Source organism: Diceros bicornis, chromosome 4 (assembly GCF_020826845.1).
Source record: "Diceros bicornis minor isolate mBicDic1 chromosome 4, mDicBic1.mat.cur, whole genome shotgun sequence".
In the NCBI taxonomy this organism is placed as follows: domain Eukaryota; kingdom Metazoa; phylum Chordata; class Mammalia; order Perissodactyla; family Rhinocerotidae; genus Diceros; species Diceros bicornis.
The window spans coordinates 71,828,029-71,850,248 of record NC_080743.1 but is presented as its reverse complement, the minus strand read 5'-3'; the positions used below and the strand labels follow the sequence as shown (position 1 = coordinate 71,850,248).

Genomic DNA, 22,220 nt, shown 5'->3' with positions numbered 1-22,220 from the left:
CCTTCTTCTGAGCAGCCCTGAGAGCTGGACCACACTGGTGTGTACTTGGCTATTCAGTTTACTATTTCATGAAAGATGGCAGCGCAGAGTGTGTAGACCATAGGCTTTGGTGGCAGGCAGCGTAGAGTTCAGCAATCGTTCTGCTATTTATCAACTGTGTGATCTTGAGCTGGTTCCTTAGCCTCTCTGAGCTTCAGGAAAATGAGGGTACGAACGACCACCTGACCTACTTGCTGAGATGGTTCACCGGGTGAGGAAATGTGTATAAAGCTAGGTCTGATGCTGGGCTCTTGGTGAGGCCTCAGTAAGTGAGGGCCACCTCTGCGTGCCTCACTCCTTTGTTTCGTCCAAGGCTCACATGATGAGCCCTCGGTTATGCTACTGAACGTTCTCTGGGGAGGCAGCTTTGTGTAAAGGAAAGAACGTGGACTTTGGGAGGCTGTGCTACTGACCAGCTGGGTGACCTCGGTCGGTTGTTTAACTGTCCAGGCCTCAATTTTTCACTAAAAACTAATATCAACGTTATAGGATTGTTGTGATAATTATGACATGGCATGTAAAGATGGCCCGTGGACGTATCCCATTAATGTCAGTTCTTGTCATTGTGTCTGATATTTTTCTCCATTTGGTTCATATTAATCTTGACTTCCCCCCAGATTGTTTGCTCTTTGAGGACAGATCTTATCTCATATCCCTCCCTCCAGCACTTAGTTTAGGGGCATAGGTGGTGCTCATTAAACACAAGTTGGCCTGATTTGGCGGTGGGCTTCCTCAGCATTTAGATGCATCCAATAGCTTTTCTAGACTTTGTTTTGCGCCATACTGCTGAACCCAAGGAAGTGCCCTTGGGCTAGTCGAGAGGGAAAGGACCAACCCGTGAAATGGCCACCAAGCATTTTATTTATTTTACTAATAGGCTTCGATGTCCAAGACAGCACTGAGGGAGTAGGAAAGGGAGGGCGAGAGACATGGCAGGGGGCCTGGGAAAGGCGTATCTGAGAGTGGTCTCTGACGACTAAATGAGCTGAGGGAACCCATCCTGGGCCGAGTCAGCCCTACTTTGAAAAATCCGCCTGCTGACTTCCACCCGCTGCCCGTGCTCGTCCTCAGCCTCGTCCTCGCTCGACTTGCGGCGGGTGTTCTGGTAGAGCACGGCGCACACACCTGTGAGCCAGGCGGCCACGGTGCCCGCGGAGAAGATGCAGAAGCCGATGAGCAGCAGGAAGATGTAGTCTTGGCGGTCCAGGTGCGTGATGCACATGTACCGGAGCGGGTTCCCCACCTGTGTGATGGGCCACCCTGCCAGCTCTGTGGGCTCCACACACGTGGCATTTTGATCATCTATGAGGAAAAACACAGCAGGCAGAGTGCGGAAACAGCAGAGCTCCTGGGGTCCTAAGGCCAAGGGGCCCCTGGGGAGGCTATCTGGACCCTTGCTACTCAAAGTGTGGTCTGTGGGCCAGCAGCGTCGGCATCACCTGGACTGCATTAGAAATGCAGAATCTCAGGCCCCACCCCAGACCTCCTGAATCAGAATCTGCATCTTAACAAGACCCCTGTGATCTGTGGGCGCATTCAAGTCTGCGAGGTACTGAACCTGGACTGCTTCTTGCCCTGGCCTCAGCTACTTTCAAGTCACCTCCTGAAAATGGGCTTTGCTTCTTAAGGCTCCTCAAGGAACGAGACCCCACAAAAGGACCTGGGAGGGTGGAAATTTAGGCAAGAGCCCCATGGAGTGTTGACACTCCGCAGACCTCCACTGATGTTCATCATCTCGCTCTCTCCCCTCCCTCTTCTTGACCCCCACCTTCCCCCCTCCACTGTGTCCCTTTCCCTTCTCCTGTGCCTGAGCCCAGCCAGGGACCACCCAAGGGCATCACATACCACTTGGCTCAACTCTCGGGAGGAACAAGATTTCCTGAAAATGCCTACTGTGTGTTCTCTGTGTGCCCTCACCCACCACCCAGGAGAAATCAGTGGTGGTGGGGGTGGGAGGCTCAGGGGAAAGAAATAACCAGTAAGGGAAGCAGTTCTGCTTCTCAGTGATGATGTTGGCCTCACTGGCTGATCACAGGGTCTACAAGAGTCCTCAGTCCTTTTTAGCAGCTGACTCAGCTGCTTGGCTACTTCTCTGAGTACCTACCCATATCGAGCACCATGGATTTTAATATATAACAGAAAAAAAGTGGGCTCCGGAGCCAGACAGACCAGGGTTCAAATCCAGACTGTCATTTACTAATGTCGTAAAGTTTTGTGGGATACCTGATTCTCTCTCTGAATCCCGTTTCCCCATCTTACGAATACAAAGAATGATACCTGTTCTCAGAGTAGTCGAGAGGATACAATTGCCACAGGTGGGAAGGCAAGCGGTTACGCCTGGTGCACAGTAGTTGCACAGAATACTCGGAGCTCTGTCCTCAGCCCTGCATTTATCTAGCTCCATGTACACTGCCATGCTGGTGCTGAGGTGCCTGTGTGTGGTGCCCAGATGAATATATCCAGCAGGCGTTTATATCAGTGAGCTTAAACTCAGGGCTGAGAGCAGGCCTTGAGATAACCACCATCAAAATCATAAAAGCAGCTAATATTTACTAAGCTCGTACTACATGCTGAGTGATTTACAAATGTTATCTTTTTTTTTTTTTTACTCCCAAGCCCCAGTAGATAGTTGTACGTCCTAGCTGCACATCCTTCTTTTTTTTTTTTTTTTTAGATTTTATTTATTTTTTCCCCCCAAAGCCCCCGTAGATAGTTGTATGTCATAGCTGCACATCCTTTTAGTTGCTGTATGTGGGACTCAGCCTCAGGATGGATGGAGAAGTGGTGCCTCGGTGCACGCCTGGGATCTGAACCCGGGCCACCAGCATCGGAGCGCGTGCACTTAACCACCAAGCCACGGGGCCGGCCCTGCACATCCTTCTAATTGCTGTATGTGGGACGCGGCCTCAGCATGGCTGGACAAGCGGTACATCGGTGTGCGCCCGGGATCCGAACCCTGGGCCGCCAGTAGCGGAGCACGCACACTTAACCGCTAAGCCACGGGGCCGGCCCAAATGTTATCTTATTTAATTCTTATAACAAACTTGATACACATAATAGTATCATCCTTGTTTTACACATAAGAAACCTAGGCTCAGAGAGGTTTAATAATTTGAAGGTTCAGGATAACCTGCAGGATCCAGGCAGGAGATGGAAGACAGAGGAACCAGGACTGAGGTCTCCGAGCTTTTTTGGCAGACGTGGGAGACAGCCAGAAGCTAGTGTGGAGACAAGCTTCCGCTAAACTTTAGGGTAGAAGCTCCAGACTAGGTGAAGGCATTGATATCCTTGGTGACCAAGGAAGTTAGGGAAATCAGGTTTGGCCTGGAGCAGAAGCAGGAGAATTAGAGACAGGAATACAGATGTGAGCTGACTGGGGAGGAGGCGGTTGGATTTGGGCGGCTGGAAAGAGCTGACCAGGCTGAGTGCTCTGTAAGTCTGCTCCAAGCTGGACACTCTCCCCTGCACCCTGCTTCTGTGTCAGTGCACCTACAGTGACGTCGTTTGCAGGAAGGTGGCCTGAAGGGGGTGATGCTGTTGAGGACTCACTCTTGGAGGAGGGTGCAGATGCAGGAGGGGAAGCCAGCACAGGGGCTGTCCCATCTGCCATCGGCAATGCTAACAGAGGAAAGGAGAGGGAGAAGCCCCTCTCCAGAATGACTCTGGGACAGTGGCCCTCAGGAGACCCTGCCCCATGGGAGAACTCTCAAGTAGAGGGAAAGGGGGTGGGGCCTTGGGCCTTCGCTTCAGGTTGCTGTCAAGGGGCAGGAACATAATTACGCCTCTAGACCTCTCTCCACTCACCTGGTTCGAGGACCTCTGGGGCTTTGCCCAGCAGGCGCAAGAGTGGGGCTGCTGAGAAGCAGGGGAGGCTCCTGGAAACGCTTCAGGAATTCTATGAGAAGGGTTGAGTCCCCTGCTCAAACTACCAGAGACTTGGCACAGGAATATACAAAGAAAGATGTATTTGAGAAAGGAAAATGTGGGATTCTGAGGGTCTGAGGTGTGTCTAGGGGGGTTTATCTCATTCTATTTTTAAAAAGATTGGGCTTTCAAATTGGGGCTTGGGTGGCAGAGATGAGACTAAACATTAAACACACATTTCCCCGTTGTGGAGCATTACCTTGAAAGGAGCAATTAGGCAGTGATTTTAATGCATTGTTAGGCTGCTCTTAAGTGAGGGATGTGGGTGGTTCGTGGGGAGGGTTTCTCTACCTCTGCATTCTCTCTCCCCCTCCCCATTCCCTGTCACTGCCAAGGTGTGGGCTGTCCTGTCTCCCAGCAGGTCTCCCTGTCTCCACCATTTCCTAGTTTCCCAGCTCCGGACCATTTCACACATGCCTGCCCAGTTTCCCCTCCTAAAGCACAGCTCATCCCAGGCACGCTGTGGCTGAAAACTCTGCTCTGACTCCCCTGTGGGCCTCAGAATAACATCCAGACCACCTGGCCTGGCGTTCAGAGCCCTCAGCATCTGCCACCTTCTACTTTTCCCACCTTACTTCTCAGTACTCCCAGTAACCCACCCTTCACTCCAGTTAAACTACCTGTTATTCCTTGATTACATCTTGCTCTTATCTGTAGCTAGCTTTGTGATACTGCTTTTTTTTTTGCATCAAATGACCTCTTCCTTCAATTTTTGCATGATCAAGTCCTTCCTATCGTTTGAGGGCTAGTGTAAATGCATCTATTCCCAGGATCCCTTCCCCAACCACCCCATCCTCATAGCTCAGAGGACATGTGATTATTCCCACTCCTGAACTCATCTATAGTATTTCCTTGTATCACTCTTACTGAGTCTAGCACATTCTACCTTGTTTTGTGATTATTTATCAGAAAAGAGGTATGTCTTTTCTCCACTATGAGAGAGAATTTTAGCTCTTGAAGGTGTAATCTGTGTCTGATTGTTATTATTCTTGTTAATAAGAGCTATCATTCATTAAAAGAATTAGTTAATTTTTAAATATTTAGGGATTTTCTAGTAATATTTTTATTATTGAATTCTAGTTTAATGCTACTGTGGTCAGAGACGTACTCCCTATGGTTTCAGTCCTTTGAAACTTATTGAGAATTTGCTTTATGGCTGAGCATAAAGTTAATTTTGGTAAATTTTTGCATGTCCAGTGAAAAAAATGTGTATTCTGTCTTTGTTGCGTATATTCTTCTATGTATGTCAATTAGGTTGTGGTTTTATACAGATCTTCTATATCTTTATTGACTATATCTTTATTAGATTTTTATCCTTTTTGACTTTTTATTGACTTTTGAAATCTATTGTCTCTTAGTTACTATTAGTCTATTAGTTGTCTGTTAGTTGCTGTGAGTAGGTTGAAGTCACCAGTTCTGATTGTGCCTTTGTGTACTTCTCCATATAACTCTGTCAAGTTTTGCTTCACATATTTTGAAGATATGTTATTAGATGCATACAAAGTTACAACTGTTACATCTCTCTGGTAGATTCACCTTTTTGTCATTGATCAATACCTCTCTTTATCTCTAGTAATGTTTCTTGCCTTAAAGGCTACTTTGATGTTAGTATGGCTGTATCAGATTTCTTTTGTTAGTGTTTGCGTTATGTATCTTTTCCCATCCTTTTACTTTTAATCTTTCTATGTTCCTATATTTAAGGTGTATTTTTTTAATGGGTTCTTTTATTTATTTATTTATTTATTTATTTATTTATTTATTTATTTTCCCCCCAAAGCCCCAGCAGATAGTTGTATGTCATAGCTGCACATCCTTCTAGTTGCTGTATGTGGGACACGGCCTCAGCATGACCGGAGAAGCGGTGCGTCGGTGCGCGCCTGGGATCCGAACCCGGGCTGCCAGTACCGGAGCGCGTGCACTCAACCGCTGAGCCACAGGGCCGGCCCTAAGGTGTATTTTTATAAGCAGCATGTAGCTGGGTTTTATTTTTCATCCAGTCTAGCAAACTTTGTATTTTAATCAGTCCATGAACATTTAAAGTTAGACTGATGTATTTGGATTAACTATTTGTTTTCCATTTGTCCCACTTATGTCCCTTTCTTTCTAGTTTGTTGCCTTCTACTTATTATTTCATTTCCTTTTTTTCAGTTTGTTAGGCATACATTTTTTTCCTAGTCTGGTATGATGACTTTAGAGATTATAAACCCATCCACTGATCCTGGAGTGCCTGCTATGTGCTAGACGCCATATAAGGTACTTTACAAAATTAAACTCAACTCTTCACCATCCCACTGCATAGTTTTAATTATTCCCATGCTGCAGAATGAATAAATTGTTCATCAATTATTCCCTCTTTGGCTTTCTTGATCTCCTTGCCACTGACAAAAGGCTACCAGGTACTGTTGTGTATGCTGTGTACCGCACAACTCCAGGGCCTTCATTCACATTACACACAGGTGACTAGACCCTACGTTATCCCTCTCTCAGCCCCACTCCATGGGCCCAGGGCATTTGCTCCAGTTAAATCGCCCAGGTACAATTACAGGTGTCGTTAATGTTTAAATTCTCCCTATAAGTATTTCCTAAGGAAACATAAACTACCCCCTTGTTTATTTCCACACATAGCACATTGCTCACAGGCAGAAAACCTGTCTGCCAGAATCAGATGCATGGAGGAGCACGAGTTTCTGTGGCCCAGAGCCACACCTGTTAGTGCGGGAGCCCAGGAAACGTCCCTTTCAGAAAACTGTTTTGAACCTAGTGGTTGTAAGAGGAACTGTTCCTTTTCTTGGCCTCAGAAGGGACACAGTTCTGCCCTGCAGTCTGCTGCAGGTTCCCAGGATTTGGCACCCCAGAGGAGCCGAGTGCAGGCTGCCCTGGGCCCTCTGCACCAGGGTACTTGCTCAGGAACCATCTGGGCTGAGTGTAGGGTCGAGCATCCACGTGGTGGCAACATAAAGTGAGGGGATGGAATCTGGAGACTCCTCTCTCTATTAAACTGCAACTACCCCCAAGAGCACACCACCAGTTTCTATTAGCTTAAACACTCTTTCATAAAACTTCCACCTTGCACCCAGAGAAAGGCATAATTCCCCCATTTCTCCTCGTTAGGCCCTGGCTTGCCTGAACATCAGTAGATGTACGGTACTTTGTTTTCTTTCTTGTTTTTTCCTCCAGCTAACTTACGTATTTGTCAAGGAAGTGGATTTACCACCTATTCATTTGTCTGTCTCTGCCCACTAGATTATGAACTCCACGATGACATGGATTTTTTTTCTGTTTTGTTCACTGTTGTGTCCCCAACACCTAGAACAATGCCTAACATATTCTAGAGCTCGAAGTATGTTTGTTGAATAAGTTAAATGTTATTTGTTATTAATACCCCTTGGGGTCGATGTTGTTGGCATAATGCTCAGCTACATGAAAGGGACTGTGTGGAGCCTGAAGACTATGGGTGGGTCAGCTAAACTCTTGCCACCTTGGACGACTCTACACAAGGCGGACACCGATCCCTGCTTACCTTGTGAGAGTTTGGGGAGGATTCAGGGAGGTAAGGGGTGTGAAGTCCTAGAGGAAGCAGGAACAGATGGTTTCCAGGACAAAATGGAGGGGGAGGCCTTGAACTGGGAAGGGGCATCTCTTCTGTCCTCTGAGACTGCAGCGAAGGAAATGAGGGTAAGTGCAGACGGGGAGGAGTGTGAGGAGGCAAGTGCTGCAGCGTGATGTCAAAAGGTAATTATTATTACTCCCCAATTACTGTTTGAGAGCAGAGACCGTATTTGTTGACCTTTGTATCCCCAGTGCCTGGCACACGGTAGATGCACAATATGTCTGTTGAAAGTGTACAGGAGAGAATGGGTGGATTAGTGATCTGATCTCATACAGCAGCCCTTAAACTCTCGTGTCTTTGGCCTGGCTGTTTAGGACAGGTTCCCCGATTGGAATTTGCAGGGATCACTATTATATTCTGTTGTAGTATGCGCGGCCCAGAGGAGATGACTCCCTAGAGGGAACCTGGATCGGGCCATATAGCAGCCCAACACCACCAAAGCCAACTGGCCAGCAAGGCCCCCCTCAGACCCTCATGCATGGTCCTCTGAGCATTTCTAGTCCTGGCATTGGCTTCTACCTTTGCCTGCTCTAGAGCTCCTCTTCCTCATCACCTAGCTGTCTTCCCCTGATAGCATAAGTCAAGACTCAGCAAACTACAACCTGTGGGCTAAATCCAGCCTGCTACCTGTTTTTCTGCCTATTTTTGTAAATAAAGTTTTATTGGAACACAACCACGCCCATTCATTTATGTATTTTCTTTTTTTTGTTTATTTTTGTGAGGAAGATCAGCCCTGAGCTAACATCCATGCCAATCCTTCTCTTTCTGCTGAGGAAGACTGGCCCTGGGCTAACATCTGTGCCTATCTCCCTCCACTTTATATGGGACACCACCACAGCATGGCCTGACAAGCAGTGCATCGGTGCGCCCGGGATCTGAACCCGGGCCGCCAGCAGCGGAGCACGCACACTTAACCGATACACTGCGGGGCCAGCCCCCATTTATGTATTTTCTATGGCTACTTTCGCACTACAAATAATGGAATTGAGTAGTTGCAACAGAAACCCACAAAGCGTAAAATGTTTGCTATCTGGCCTTTTATAGAAAGCATGTGCTGACTCCTAGTCTAAATGCTAGCATCTAGAAACCTTAAAGACTTGGATGATTTGGGTTTGGGCAGTACAGTTCTTATCTGATACTCACGATTTTTTTCTTTGCATAAAGAGTCTATATTTTTGTAAAGGTTAGATGTGATTCATAGACTCTTGGAACATTATAGAAAAGAACTTGAAATCCAGCAAGTTCAACCTGATTATTCCTGTGCTTTAAAGGTGCTTTAGGTTACAAGACTGGTTTTTTTTGTATAAATGGTTGTATATGGGCATGATTTAGAGGTAGAAAAACCCCTTTTCTTCATAATACCTCCTCATGTGCTTGTCAGTACCCAGAATTCTGTCAGCAGGAGATAAAACCTTTCATTCCACCAACAAGATAAGGCTTAAAGTGTAAAGTCTTCTGAAAAAGAAGCCAGTGACTTGAGCCCTACCCAAGGGTGAACCCCACTACCAGCTTTCTTGAGTAGGTTTTGGTGGGGGAGGGGAGCCAGCTGCATGATGGTTAGGAACGACGGTACCAGGAGGTTCTTGGAAACTAAAGGCAAATGCTAGTTTGCTCTCAGTTTGACCTAGAGCGAACCTGCTTAATAACTGCCCATCTGCTCAGAAAAGTCCAGATAGTGGACAGTTGTCCTCACAGATAACAGGTAATTTAGAAAAGCTCTGTAGCAGAAGGGTACCACAGTTAACCAGTTCCAGGTAGAATCTTGGGAGTCCTCCTTGCTTCCTCTCTCACATCCCATATTCAAACCATGAGCCAATCCTGTTAGTGGTACCTTCAAAATATATCCTGATTCTCACCTCTTCTTGTCATCTGGATCATTACCTGGGCCGAACCACTGTCCGCCCTCTCCTGAACTGTGATAGCCTCCCAACTCGTGTCCCTGCCTTCCCCACTGTCTCTCTCCATCTAGCAGTGGAAGCCATCTGTAAATCATAGATCATGTCACTCCCCTGATCAAAACCCTTTCATGGGTCACACTTAGAATGAAATCAAAAGCCTCTCCGTGGCCTATAGGTCCTAAAAATGATCTGGCCTCTGACTAATTTTCCATCTCATTCCTTATCTTTCTCTTCCTCCTTTACTCTGCTTCAGCCATACTCACCTTCTATTCCATCGAGCTCATTCCACCCCAGAGCCTTTGCATTTGCTCTTTCCTCTGTCTAGAATACCCCCTCCACCCTGCATCATATTTCCATGGCTTGTCCCCTCACTTTATTCACTTCTCTGCTCAAATGTCATCTCCTTGGGACCACCCAACCTAAAGTATCTGCCTTGTCCTCAGTCCCAGGCACACTCTTTCCCTCCCCTTACCTTATTTTCCTCTATTGCACTTACCATTACTCGACATTATGTCATATATCTGTTTGTTTATTCCTCTCCCACTAGAAGGTAAGCATGTCTGTTTCCGTTCATAGCTGTGTGCCCAGGGGCTGGCCCAGGCCCTGCACCCTGAGGTGCTCAGTAACTATCAGTGCAATAAGTGCGCTCAGGAGCCAGCCTGGGCTCCTTACCCCTGTGTGAATGTCCAATAGGGTTAACAAGGCCTGTGCTCACCTCAACTAAATGCTGTGGCTAAAGCATCATAGCTGTTAGAAGAAAATGTACTTAAAATTACCAAAGTTTGTTTAACATGACTTTTTAGTCTTAATTATGTTTTAATTGGATGTATCAGATGTCTTAGTTATTCCTTTATTTGGGTTGAGGGGAAGGCCAAATCTACCACTGTTCTGACCAAAATGGTGTCATTGCATATGGATCAAGCATTGGGTTAGGTGTTTTTATATAATTTTATCATTTTGAAAGTTTTAAAACACCTTCCCCCACTGCAATAGCCCTGGGGCCCCTGAGTTGGACTCCCTGTGGACAATGCATCCTAGCAGAAGGGCAGCATTGCCACACTGCTTACCCTGTAAACCCACACTGCTTTCTCCCTTCTCTGCATCCCTTGTAGCACTCAGAATCACCACCAGACAACTGATCTCTTCGCTTTCTTTAAGAATTATAACAATGACAACCATAGCTAACATTAGTTGAGCATTTACTATGTGCCCTTCTAAAGTCTTCATATGGATTATTTCATTTAACCATCCCAACTCAAAGAAATAGGTACTAACGTATCTCCAGTTTACAGATGAGGAATCCGGGTCTCATGGTGATCATTGCCCTAAGTCATGCAGTTGCTAAGTGACAGAGGCAGGATTAAAAACCAGGTAGTCTGAATCCAGAGCCCACCTTAGTTTTGCCTAGCTGCATCCACACTCAACTAGGGGGTGATCATCTCATGAACAAAGGGATATTTTACAATTACCTAATTGGGTTGGTCTTACAGAAGCATCATAGAAAACATCACGTGAAACCGTGTACTTTTCTGGATGAAAGAAAAATACTTTGTGTACGTGTACTTTCTCACTGAAAGAAAAATAGACACTCTTGGATGGGCCCCTTGATTCCATTTGTGCCACATCCTCACACTCATGCCCGTGTGTGCTTACCCTCACTTCCTTCTCTGCAGTTCCAGAGGAGGTGTCTTTCCCCGTTCAGGCTTACCCCTCCATTTGGTTCTGGAAACCACCTGCTTCTGCCTCCTTGGGGGCCTCACCCCATCAGTTATTCCCCACTGCCCCGTGTCTTTGCCCTGCATTGACTCCTTCCCATCAGCAGATAAACACATGCTTGGATCCCTTTTCTCCTAAAAAAAATGCTCCCTTTACATGCTTTCCCTCCAACTATCACCCTATCTCCTTCAGTCCATTGCCATGCTTCCTAGAAGATTTTACACTGTTTTCTCCACTCCTTCTCTTCCTTGCTGCTCAGTTTGTAACCCATCGCTGTTTGGTGTCCACTCCCACCACGCCACTGGAACTAAGAGAGCAGGGACCTCTTGGTAGCTAAATCTGATGGACGCTTTTCAGTACTTATCTGACCTGCTTCCATTCTTTGGAACTCTTTCTTCTCCTGGCGTCCATAAATCTACCATGAATCCATCCTTCTCTTATTTCCTTCCTCCTCCCTGGCTGCTCCTGCCCGGAGTACTTCATAGGTTTCTCTTCTTACTTGACCCTTCAATATGGTGGCATTCCCCAAAGCTTCTGTCCTTGCCCTATTACCCTCTCAGTCTAAACTCTTTCCCTGGCTGATCTCATCCTTTGTTTGGTTTCAATGATCACCAGTGAGCTGATGATTCCCAAATATATATTTTCTTCTGTGTTCTCTATTCTGAATTTCTGGTCAGAACACTGAAATGCCTACTTGCTCACAGGGACCTCCCACTCAACATGCTCAAGATGGGGACTTGGCTTCTCCCCTAACCCCCTCACTGACCCTCCTCCAAGAGTGTCTGTTTCAGTGAAGCCCCAACAGTTGTCCAAGCCAAAGCCTTGGGAGTTACCCTTGAATTTTTTCTTTTCCTTTATTTTCCACATCTCATTTATTCATTCATTCACTCAATAAATATTTATTGAGCATTTTCTCTGTGTTAGGACTTGAACTAGTTTCTGAAGATTCAGACATACTCTTTGCTCTCATAGACCTTCCTGTCTACCAGAGAAAACAAATGTTAAATTAATACAAATCTATTTATTACTTAGAATTGTGCCAGAAGTCACAAAGGGAGTACAGAGAACTGTGAGAAGGTGTAGTTCAGTCCCAAGTCCTATTGCTTCTACCTTCTAAACGGTTCCTTCTGACCTGTCTACACCTTTTCATCCTCATTGCTGCTGTAAACCACGATCCTCTCTTGCCTGGATGCCTACTGGAGCCTCCTAGCCCTGCATCCAGGCTTGCCTGCCTCCCAATGCTTCTCAGGATACATTGCATGTTCCCCAGAAAATCATTCAAAAGCCCTTCATGGCTAGACCCCTGTTTCTCTTTCTAGCTGCATCCACACTCTGCTAGATTACCTCCAGGTTGGGGAGCTCTTCACTTCTAGGGATGAGGAAACCAAGGTTGGCTGCTTTGGCCAGCCTTGCACCGCTGCCTTCCAGAGGCATGAGTGGTATTGGGTGACCAGAGGGGTCATAGATAGAGACCCAGCATTTCTAAGCTTAAGGAAACTTTAGATCACCTACTCTCAGGGATCCCAACTGGGCTGAGTTAGGGAGTGTGTGAAAACTGCCCAGGATCCTTTCTGAACTGCATATGCTTGCCACCCCCATCCCTTCTTGGATTTTCTGGATAGTTTCGGGATCACTGACCCAGTCGCACCCCTCCCAGCCCCCTAACTGCCCTCATGAGCTGCTCCTTTGGCTCTCAGCAGGAGGGAGCCACAAGGCCAGGGGGTTTGTGATAGGGTAGGAGAGACGTTGTAGCAGAGCAGTTGACAGCCTTGGAAATGTCTGCTGCCCAGCTGTCCCCTTTTTTGGCATCTGGTCTTTACTGCAATGTCCCTGATGGAGGAGATGGGTTAGCATTAATAGCGGAAGAGTGTGAGGACCTGAATTCATTCTGGAAATCTAAGTTTTGGCACAGTTGTAGATGACTTTGTATTTGGTGGGTTGAAATGGGGCCATTATCCTATTACAGCAGCCTAGAATACAGGATGAAATAGCCTCAGAATGAAACTAAGATGTTCTTTGCTCAAAATGGCCTCAAAATGATTTGGACCTGAAACAGCACATGACCCAGCCCATCTGGTCCCTGCAGATGTCCCTGAGTGGCTTTGACCCCCTGCCTCTGCGGCACTCCTGCCCAGACTCCTCTTTGATTTGTGGGGCCCCCCGTCGGGCTCAAGCAGGACTTCCTAAGGAGTATAATTTAAAAGCTGACACAGAGGGACCCTCTGTCCTGAAACTACCCTCACTTCTACCCCTGGTAGCCTGCCACTTTCTGAATTCTCACTGTTTCTGGTTGTTCCCTGTCAAGTTGAAGATACCCCTTGAGGGAGACACGTTAAAACACTATAAGCCACTAACATCTCAGCGCAAATCACTTTATTCACCAGTTGGAGCAGCCACTATAGATCTAGAACACAGGCCATTGTCATAAGGTTCTCAAAATGTGGCCTAAGGAGCGCCTGCACCAACAGCTCACTGAATCAGAATCTCTGGATGTGGGGCCCGGGATTCTTGTGCTCATTAGAGTTTGAGAACCATTGGTTGAGCAGGCAAGGCCTGGGAGGAAATTCCAGGGCACTGAGTCTTTTGGGGATGGAGGCATTGTTCTAGCAAAGTAGAGGGTGCTTAAGACCAGAGGAAGGAGAATGCTGGAGTTAGAGGCTGCCTGCTTCTTAATTGCACTTCCTAAATAATGTGATCATAGCCCTCATCTCTAGGAACACCTCCACCTCAGCACTTGCTCATTATGCACTTGCCCATCTGGGACTCTGTCTGCTGGCCACTACTCTCCTCTTACTTCATCTAATTGCATCTTATCTTTCTATCTAGGTGTGAAGACTGCCTTGGAGAGTATCTAATTCTACTCCCTTATTACAAAGACAAGTAAGACTCAGAGAGGGGAAATGACTTACCCCAAATCACACAGTGGCATTGGTGAGACCAGGATGGGTCTTTCTGGCTTTCAACTCTATTTTCTCTCTCTTGTATCCTTAGATTGTCTTATTAAAGACATGAATTATGATTTCTTTCTCTGTGATAAAAGCACCCCAACATTATAACATAATGTTGGGCACATAATAAATGTTTCAGAGTTGAATGGACTGTGATGTGTCCAGTAGTAAGGAAATATCATGGCGCTAGGGGAAAACAATGAACTTGGATCTGAGGAGGTGTCCAGGCTGGGCTTGGCTCCATAGCCACCTACTGTGAAGAGGCTGGATTCTAAAGTTCCAGTGTAAGCATCCTGTATTAAAAGGCTGCCCTGACCAATATGGTAGCTACTAGCCATCTGTGTGGCTATTTAAATGAATTGAAATGAAATAAAATAAAAAATTCAGTTCTTAGTTGCACTAACCAAATTTCAAGAGCTCAATAGCCACATGTGACTAGTGGCTACTGTACTGGATAGCATGGATATAGACCATTTCCATTGCTGCAGAAACTTTTGTTGTACAGCACTGGACCAGACTTTGGGGGTGGAGGGGAAGGGGATGTAGGAGGCCAGGTTCCTTATGTCCAGGAGCTTAGAGTTGCGTGAGTTTTTGAGAGTTTCCTGAGGAACATTCAACCCTGTCCTGCTAGGGAGCTCCAACCTGGGAAGAGCTCAATTGTCTCTCTCACCTTCAAATATCATTAATGACTGGAAAATTACAGTTCCTGCCAGGAATTGGTCCTCCTACTTGCTGACCTGGGCCAAGAAGGAAATGGAATCTGTGGGTCTATTTTAACTCCGTATTGATGAGGGCTTGCTAGAGTACCTTGGCACCTGGCACATTACGACATACTTCCATTTCTGCTGTAATTTTTGTGTTTGGAAAGGGAATATGTGTGCTCATTGAGGACTGAATAGTTTTCAGTGCATCTGGTGAGTATATCATTGGAGGGTTTCTTTTGATGAGAAGACTTTTGATAACAGAGCCAAATCTCTTTTGGTGTAGAGGGGCCTCCTCTACAGCCCCTCTGTGGGGGGCGACCTTAGCCAAAATGTGACATAGGGGAAAGACATATTATTGCCCTCATGTCTTTTGTTTTAAGACTTCTCTGTTTCTTTCCTGGACCTTGGCTTCCTTCAAGGTTCTCCACTGTGGTAGAATTAATCTTAGCTAATTGGATTTCCCGAGAATTCACTCTTCCCTCTGATACGAGAGCTGATAGAAGCTCAGGGGCACTTGTATTATTCTGCCCAGGATTTCATTTATTTTTGCAGGGTCCTCTGCAAAATCCAGGCACTTTTTGGACCCAAAGAGGTGAATCTCTAATGGCTAATTTTAGCCTAGTGGTAGGCAGTGCATGGGGAGATACTGAAGCAAAGGTATTGCTTAGTACTCTTCAGATCACAAAATCACACCACGTAGGTGACTTCTTTCTCTCAAGGTCATGTCTGCCCTACAGTTGGCCTGACCTCCTTGCCCTCATCCCTAGAAAGCTGTCTGCATGTCCATACCTGTTTCTGGAAATGGGGCTTGTCTTTAGGTAGAGCTTCAGTTCCGGATTCAGGTAACTCAGGAACAATCACCTTGCTGTTGCTAGCCCAGCACTCAGTCTTATGGCCCGGGCTGAGATAAAGCCTTGATTTGGGCTTCTGGCTTTGTTTCCCAGGGTCTGAACTCCTGTGTTCATAACTTGTCTAATACTCAACTCTCTCCAAGATTTTCTCAGAGATTGGAGTCCTGGGACTTGCTGCCCACCTTCCCACATCCTATCTATATCTCTGCATGCAAATCTCTATAGTCGTGTCTCCTGGACATGAGTCTCCTGGACAGAGCACACTGTCCTACCAAGTGTGCTGAGCCTTCCTGAAGTCCCCTGCTTGTCCCGGGACCACCTGATTGATGTTGGCCACTCTCTTAGTACCCTGTATCTTTCAACATCTGCCAACCATTTGGTTATTGAATACTTATGGTGTGCTAGGCTTAATGTGAATGGCAGTTCATAAATGTTCTAATTTCATCCTTAGAACAGCCCTAGACAGGTTGGTTCTATTATTATACTTGTCTGAAAGATGAAGAAATTGAAGTTCAGAGAGATTAAGTAACTTACCTGATATCCTATAAATAGTAAGTGGCAAGGTTAGGGTTATAATCCAGGTTTGTGTCACTGCAGGACCTAAGCTCTTAACACTGGGCTCTCCTGCCTGCATGGTGGCTGTTCTTCATCACCTGCAGCTGAGGCTGTCCCACGTGCCTGCTGTACTCAAATACGCACATGCTGCCCTCTTTTGTCTTGCTCTGGCCAGTGAGGTTAGTTCTGCTCTGCCTGACAGGACCATGGGACGCATATGGTGCAGACGACCCACAGTCATATGAGTCTTCATACACAGCCCCAGGCTTCTTGGCTAGTTACCTCTATGAGCACTTGTTTGGCACACAGTAGGTGCTCAATAAATATTTAAGTGAATGAATGGATGAACTGAATGTTAGCCCAGACGTCTCTTCCTTCACTGCCTTGCTTTTGAAGGGATCTATATACTGGTATTCCACTGTCTTACTGACTTAATACTGTACCACAGGTAAAATTTCCCAATCCCAAGGTTCAGTATCCCCTTGGGTCTAAAATGAAACCAATCTTTAAATTGGATTCTGATTTATAAACAACCAGGTTACTCAGATTATTTCATAGAAATCCTTCCTATATCCTGAAATGGGGCCACATGGAGAGAGACGTGTAGACTCCATTCTAGAACATGCCAAAGATCACCATTTTGATAGCAAATGTGGTATAATAGGTGGGCTTAAGGTTGAGGGTTCACCAAGAGTGTTTGTCAATAGCAAAGATTTTTTCACCCAACAGAGACTGTGAATCATCATATGACAGTTGCATGAAGTAAATATCTTCTATTATGTTGAGGTCTGGCTAAAAAGAAAAGGAAGTATCTAATGTATTTTACTGTGTGTGTGTTCAACTTCACGTGTACATGTGTGTCTGTTCATGTGTGGGTGTGTGTCTATACATTTATATGTGTATATGTTATGTGCATATAATATGTGGGTGAGTGTGTATGTGAGTAGGTGTGTACATGTATATATGTAAGGTGTGTATGTGTAGGAGTTCTTTGTGTTTGTATATGTGTGTATGTATGTGTGTTTGCATGTGTGTTTGTGTGTATGTTTGTGATTGTGTATATATGGGAAGGAGAACCACACTAAATAAGGCACAAAGGAGAGCAGACACTGAGGTTAGAGTCATCCTTTTGGAGTTTGGGTGGATTGGGGTGAAACCTCAGTTTGCAAGGGGACTGCAGACATATTGTAATGAGTTTATGATGGTTAGGGCTTATTATCCAATGAAAATGGTCTCGGGTGAGTTCCAAGTGTAGCCAGATAGGAAATAAAGCTGAAATTTAGATGCTGTGGCCATATGCTAATAACATCGCTTATATTTATAATTAAACTGACTTATAGAATCATAGTTATCATGTAATTTGAGGATTTAAGAGATAGTAGTCTATGGAAATAGACCTGAATTTGAAATCAAGATGTTCAAATCATTTTCTCGCCGTTTGCTAGCTGTGTGATTTTGGGCATCAGTCTATTTTCTCATCCATTGGATAGGGTTAAAAATACCAATCCTAGACTCTTCCACAGTCCTAGGGCGCAAAATTTAAGGGTTGGTTTGACAATCAAAGTAAAGAACATTTTCTTTATGTGGCCATGTTTCAGGATATAGGAAGGATATATCTATGAAATAATCTGAGTACCCTGGTTGTTTATAAATCAGAATCCATGAGACATCATGTGTGAAAAAACTTCAGCAGCTGCAAAGCTCTGTATAAATATAAATTTTTGTGTCTGCCTTTGGCTCACTGGTTTTAAGAGATAATAGCAGTGTACTGGAGCAATGAGACCATAGTTCTTCATGAAGTGGCCTGAGAGGGTTCTTCTGGGCCACCAAACAGCAGAGAAAGATGAGCAGATTACCAGTTGTAGGTTTGTGTGTGGGGTCCCATTGGAGAGCGGATGAAAGGTTTGTCTACCTCAAAAGACAGACTCTTCATTCACAAGGAGCTTATGGGCTTGACAAGATAGATAGCCCCTTCTGATGTTTTTGAAAACATGCAGTGAAACAGATCTGGTTTATAATCCTACATAATCCTGGATTGAATTGAGTCAAGACATCCAAAGTAGGTGGCCTGAAAATTCTGAGAACACACGACTCTATAACCAGAAATTTGATTAAAGGAGATTTAGTAGGAGGCGAAGCAGTAGGCTTAGGGACTGGGGAAGAAGCCAAGCTATTTCACCCTTTTCGGCTAGGGTAGGAGGTCCCCCTGGCAACTTGGTGGGCTCTGCTCAAGGAAAAATGTGTATGTATGGTGGGGAGGGGGCAAGAGAAGATGATGCTCTTCTACAGGCTAGTTACCTAATCATTGACAGGGGAGAATTCCATTTAGGAACCACACTTACTGCATAAGAATGATTAATATTGACCCTCTTTTAGAGATCTTTCCAGAAATCACCACAGCACCAGTCATTGAGAAAAGTAGAAGACATTATCTCTGGCTCCCAGAGAGGGTGGTACAGAGAGGTAAGGCAATCTACCCAAGATACCTGCTCCTGTTTTCCTTTATGAATAGTACTGTGAAGAAGATGGTCTGACAAAGTCCATTCCTTTTAATTTATTCTACTGCAAATCTAAGTACCCGGCAGGAGGACCAGGTCCCTAGGGCACAAAATTTAAGGAGATCCCCACTGTCAGTGCCTCCTTCAATTTTGCATCCTAGAAGTCTCACTTGTCTCACCATAGTCCAGGCCCTGCCTGGAAGACATTTTAAGACATGCACATTGGAAGGCCAGGAGGCCACATTTTTACTTGCTGTCATCACTCAGCTCCCCCAGATCCCCTTAAAGTCTGTCATTTTGGCCAGGAATCTTTCCAGGATATTGCCACATGGGCAGGACTTCATGGTGGAAACTTCAGCAGAACTTTTGTGAAGCTGGTGCATGAAAATATTTTCAAAAACAAACACTCAGGGAAGGGAGAGGAGACCTGATTTTGATAGGGTTTGATTTTCTATTCAAAGTTCAATTTTGCTAGATTATATTGCTGGCTCTGGGCTTTCTGTGAGGAGTTATTTCACATTTCTATGAAGCTCTGACTTCCCTGGGTGAAAGTGATGTTGGTAGAGTGGGAGATTTGGAGGATGAGGATGGGACAATAAAGTCACTGAAAAGAACAGGGGATGAGTCACTGGAGTGGGGGCACTGGAGGCCATGGCAGAGGGCAGGTGGGGACAGTGAACAGATTGGCAGCAACTGGTTTGGAAATCTACCAGGTAAGATGAGAATCTGCCGGTAAGATTGGAATCTCCCTGCTCGGTACAGTGGGCACTGTTGACCCATTCTCCACTGATTCATGCATTCTCTCCTTGTGAGGTTAGCATCTTGAAGACAAAGGAGCTATCGAAAGCCTTCGCCTCTCTTCCCTCTCTCATTGTCCAGGCAGCTCGCGTACCCCTCCTTCCATCTCTGTTGAACTTTGCCTTCTATACATCGTACTCCTACTGGATTTTCTACTGCCAATGAATGACTGAATTTACTTTTAGATTCTGGAAATATTCAGTCACTGAATTAAACAGATTAAAATAGTTAACCAATGGAATACAATGTCCTTGTATTACTTTGTTGCTTTGCAATTATAGTACTTTATCATTTCCACACACATCATTTTATGTTGACATGACAACTCTGTATGGTTGGTAATATTATTGTCCCCACTTTATGGATCGGGAAACAGGCTCAGAGAAACTGTGACCTTCCCAAGGGCAGCCAACTAGTAAGTGCTGCCTTTGGGACCAGAACTCAGCTCTTTGGATTCTTATTCCAGAACTTTTTCTACCGAGCCTTGTTGCCTCTCCAGTCAACACAAGGATGGATCCTGCGGAGCAATGAGAATGCTTTCAATCAGCTTAACCCCAGATTTTTTTTTCCCATCCTGACCGTCTTTTGACTTCATCTTTTCTACAACAATTTCCTCCTACTCCATCACATCCTCGTCCCCACACCCAATCAAGCCCTCACCTGGGTGGTTCAGATGGGACACTATTAAGTAGATGGTGAAGTCCAAGAAAGAGCAGTTGCATTTCCAGGGGTTTCCACTCAGGTACAGGGTCTGTAGTGTTATGAGGTTATGGAAGGCAGTGTGGTCCAAGGTCTGCAAGCCGGTATTTCTGAGGTCCAGGTACCTCAAAGAGCTGGTGTTGGCAAAGGTGTACTTGTTAAGAGATAACAGATGAGGGTTGTTGGAGATGTTCAGCTGCACCAGGTTGCTGAGCATGGCGAAACTGTATGGGGAGATCAAGGTGAGGTTGTTGGAGCTGAGATCAAGGTAGATGAGTTTGAAGACCCCGATGAAGGTATAATCCATCACCTCCCGGATCAGGTTATTCCGACAGTCCAAGTAAACAAGGTCACTGAGGAGTCCTAGATTCATCGCTGGCAAAAAGGTGATGCTGTTATCGTTCAGGAACAGCCTCCGGGTGTTCAGAGGTATGTCAGGGGGGTATTCAGTTAACTGTATTCCTGTGCAGATCACTTCTTGGGTTTGACACTGACAGTTTTTTGGACACTTTGACCCCGATACCAGTCCCATTCCAAAGGAAAAGAGTAACCACCCTGGCCCAGGGCCTGAAGCAAGGGACATTGTAAAAAGCCGTGACTACCCTCCTTCCACCTTCCTGCGGGCGCTGTCCCTCTGTTCAGAAGGCTGCCGAGGGACGGGGTGGGGCGGGGGACGAGCGCTGGAAAGAACTGTAACACTCTAGCTTTGTGCAAAGCAATTTTCCATTACAGGAGAACTGAACAGAAGTTGAAACGCGAGGCCCAACACCCCGCCGCCCGGCTTGGTGGCTCTGCCGATTGCTCACTCCCCACTCCCGGACCGCTGCTGGAAGCTTGCCCACTTGGCGGCTTTGAAAGGTCTCACCCTTTCCCTGCATTTGCAAGTGAAGGGGAGCCAGGGGAGAGCCACATGACAATGAGGTTGCCAGTTGACACCTTTGTGATGTCAGCAGCCTCAGGAGACTGCCTGGCTGAGGGAGGGAGAGTCCTGCCTCTCCTTCTGGGTGGTGTGGGGGTGTTTTGTGTATCTCGGTAAGCTGGCTGTCCCTGGGGGTGTCAGGGCCTGCAGTATGGGGGAGAGGGCGCATGGGTTCACCCTGTGTGTGTGTGTGTGTGTGTGTGTGTGTGTGTCTACCAGCTTTCCTCAGAGCTGTAGTAGAGGATTAGGTTAGATTGGACCCCTAATCCACAAGCCCGCTGGAGGGACATGCAAGTCTCCCGTCCACCTCCCTTCTTTACTGATGAGCAAAGTGACTTCTTTAAGGTCAGTTCCCAGAGTGCGTCTTTTCCTTGATTATTGAATTTGGATAGGTGCCATCTTTTTGGTGTTGTCGGGAGAAGGTGGGAAAGTGGGGTGCTCCTTTGAAAGGAGACAAGGGGAATTCTTCTGATTATAGGTGATATTCTTAAGATTATATTTCCAGTTTGCATACAACCCTGTCTGCATTTGGAATATATACTAGTATTAGTATTTTAAAAAACCTTTTGAACAAGTGTAAGCTACTCCCCCTAAAACGAACCCCAAATGTATATTAAAAAAATCCGAGTGCAATGGTATGAACTATTTCTTACCATTTGCATTCTCCTAGGACTTCTAAAATAGTGAGTGCCTCTCTAGGGCTTCTAGTGTGCATTTATATTCATTAACTACCTGATGGATGGTAGGAGGGAGTCTTTTGGAGGGGGGGCTGGTGAGTCTGGAAGCTTAAGAGTTAGGATGTATCATCCACTCCATGGGGGAAGGCACTTTGGGCAGAAACAAAGAAAAATCATCTCAGGAATTAAAATTTATATTTTAGGGAAAATAGAATTTCATTCTTTAAAACATTCGTATATAACATAGCTATGAATATTAAGAAAGTAACGAAGCCTATATTTAGCTTAGCACAGTGCCTGGCACCTGGTATGTAATAAATATTTATTGAATGAATGATGCGTGAATGTCTCTGATGGTTTGTTCCCTTTTCTTGCTTCTCTGCC

At 45.7% G+C, this 22,220-nt stretch overlaps 1 protein-coding gene across 1 annotated transcript; it reads right to left on the bottom strand.

Moving 5' to 3' along the window:
- Positions 1 to 1,015: 1,015 nt before the first annotated feature.
- LRRC52 (leucine rich repeat containing 52) lies at positions 1,016 to 20,946 on the bottom strand. Its single transcript, XM_058538059.1, has 2 exons — positions 20,202 to 20,946; positions 1,016 to 1,341 (listed from the first exon to the last, which is right to left on the bottom strand). The coding sequence occupies exons 1-2, from the start codon at positions 20,821 to 20,823 to the stop codon at positions 1,016 to 1,018; spliced, it is 948 nt and encodes a 315-aa protein (XP_058394042.1). The 5' UTR covers positions 20,824 to 20,946.
- Between the last annotated feature and the right edge of the window lie 1,274 nt (positions 20,947 to 22,220).

What these genes read in the sequence shown, in the direction of transcription:
- LRRC52 (XM_058538059.1), bottom strand. Translation starts at nt 20,823, where the DNA reads ATGTCCCTTGCTTCAGGCCCTGGGCCAGGGTGGTTACTCTTTTCCTTT. An exon ending in GTCCCATCTGAACCACCCAG is followed by an intron (nt 1,342 to 20,201) that starts GTGAGGGCTTGA and finishes TTTTCCTCATAG; the next exon opens with ATGATCAAAATGCCACGTGT.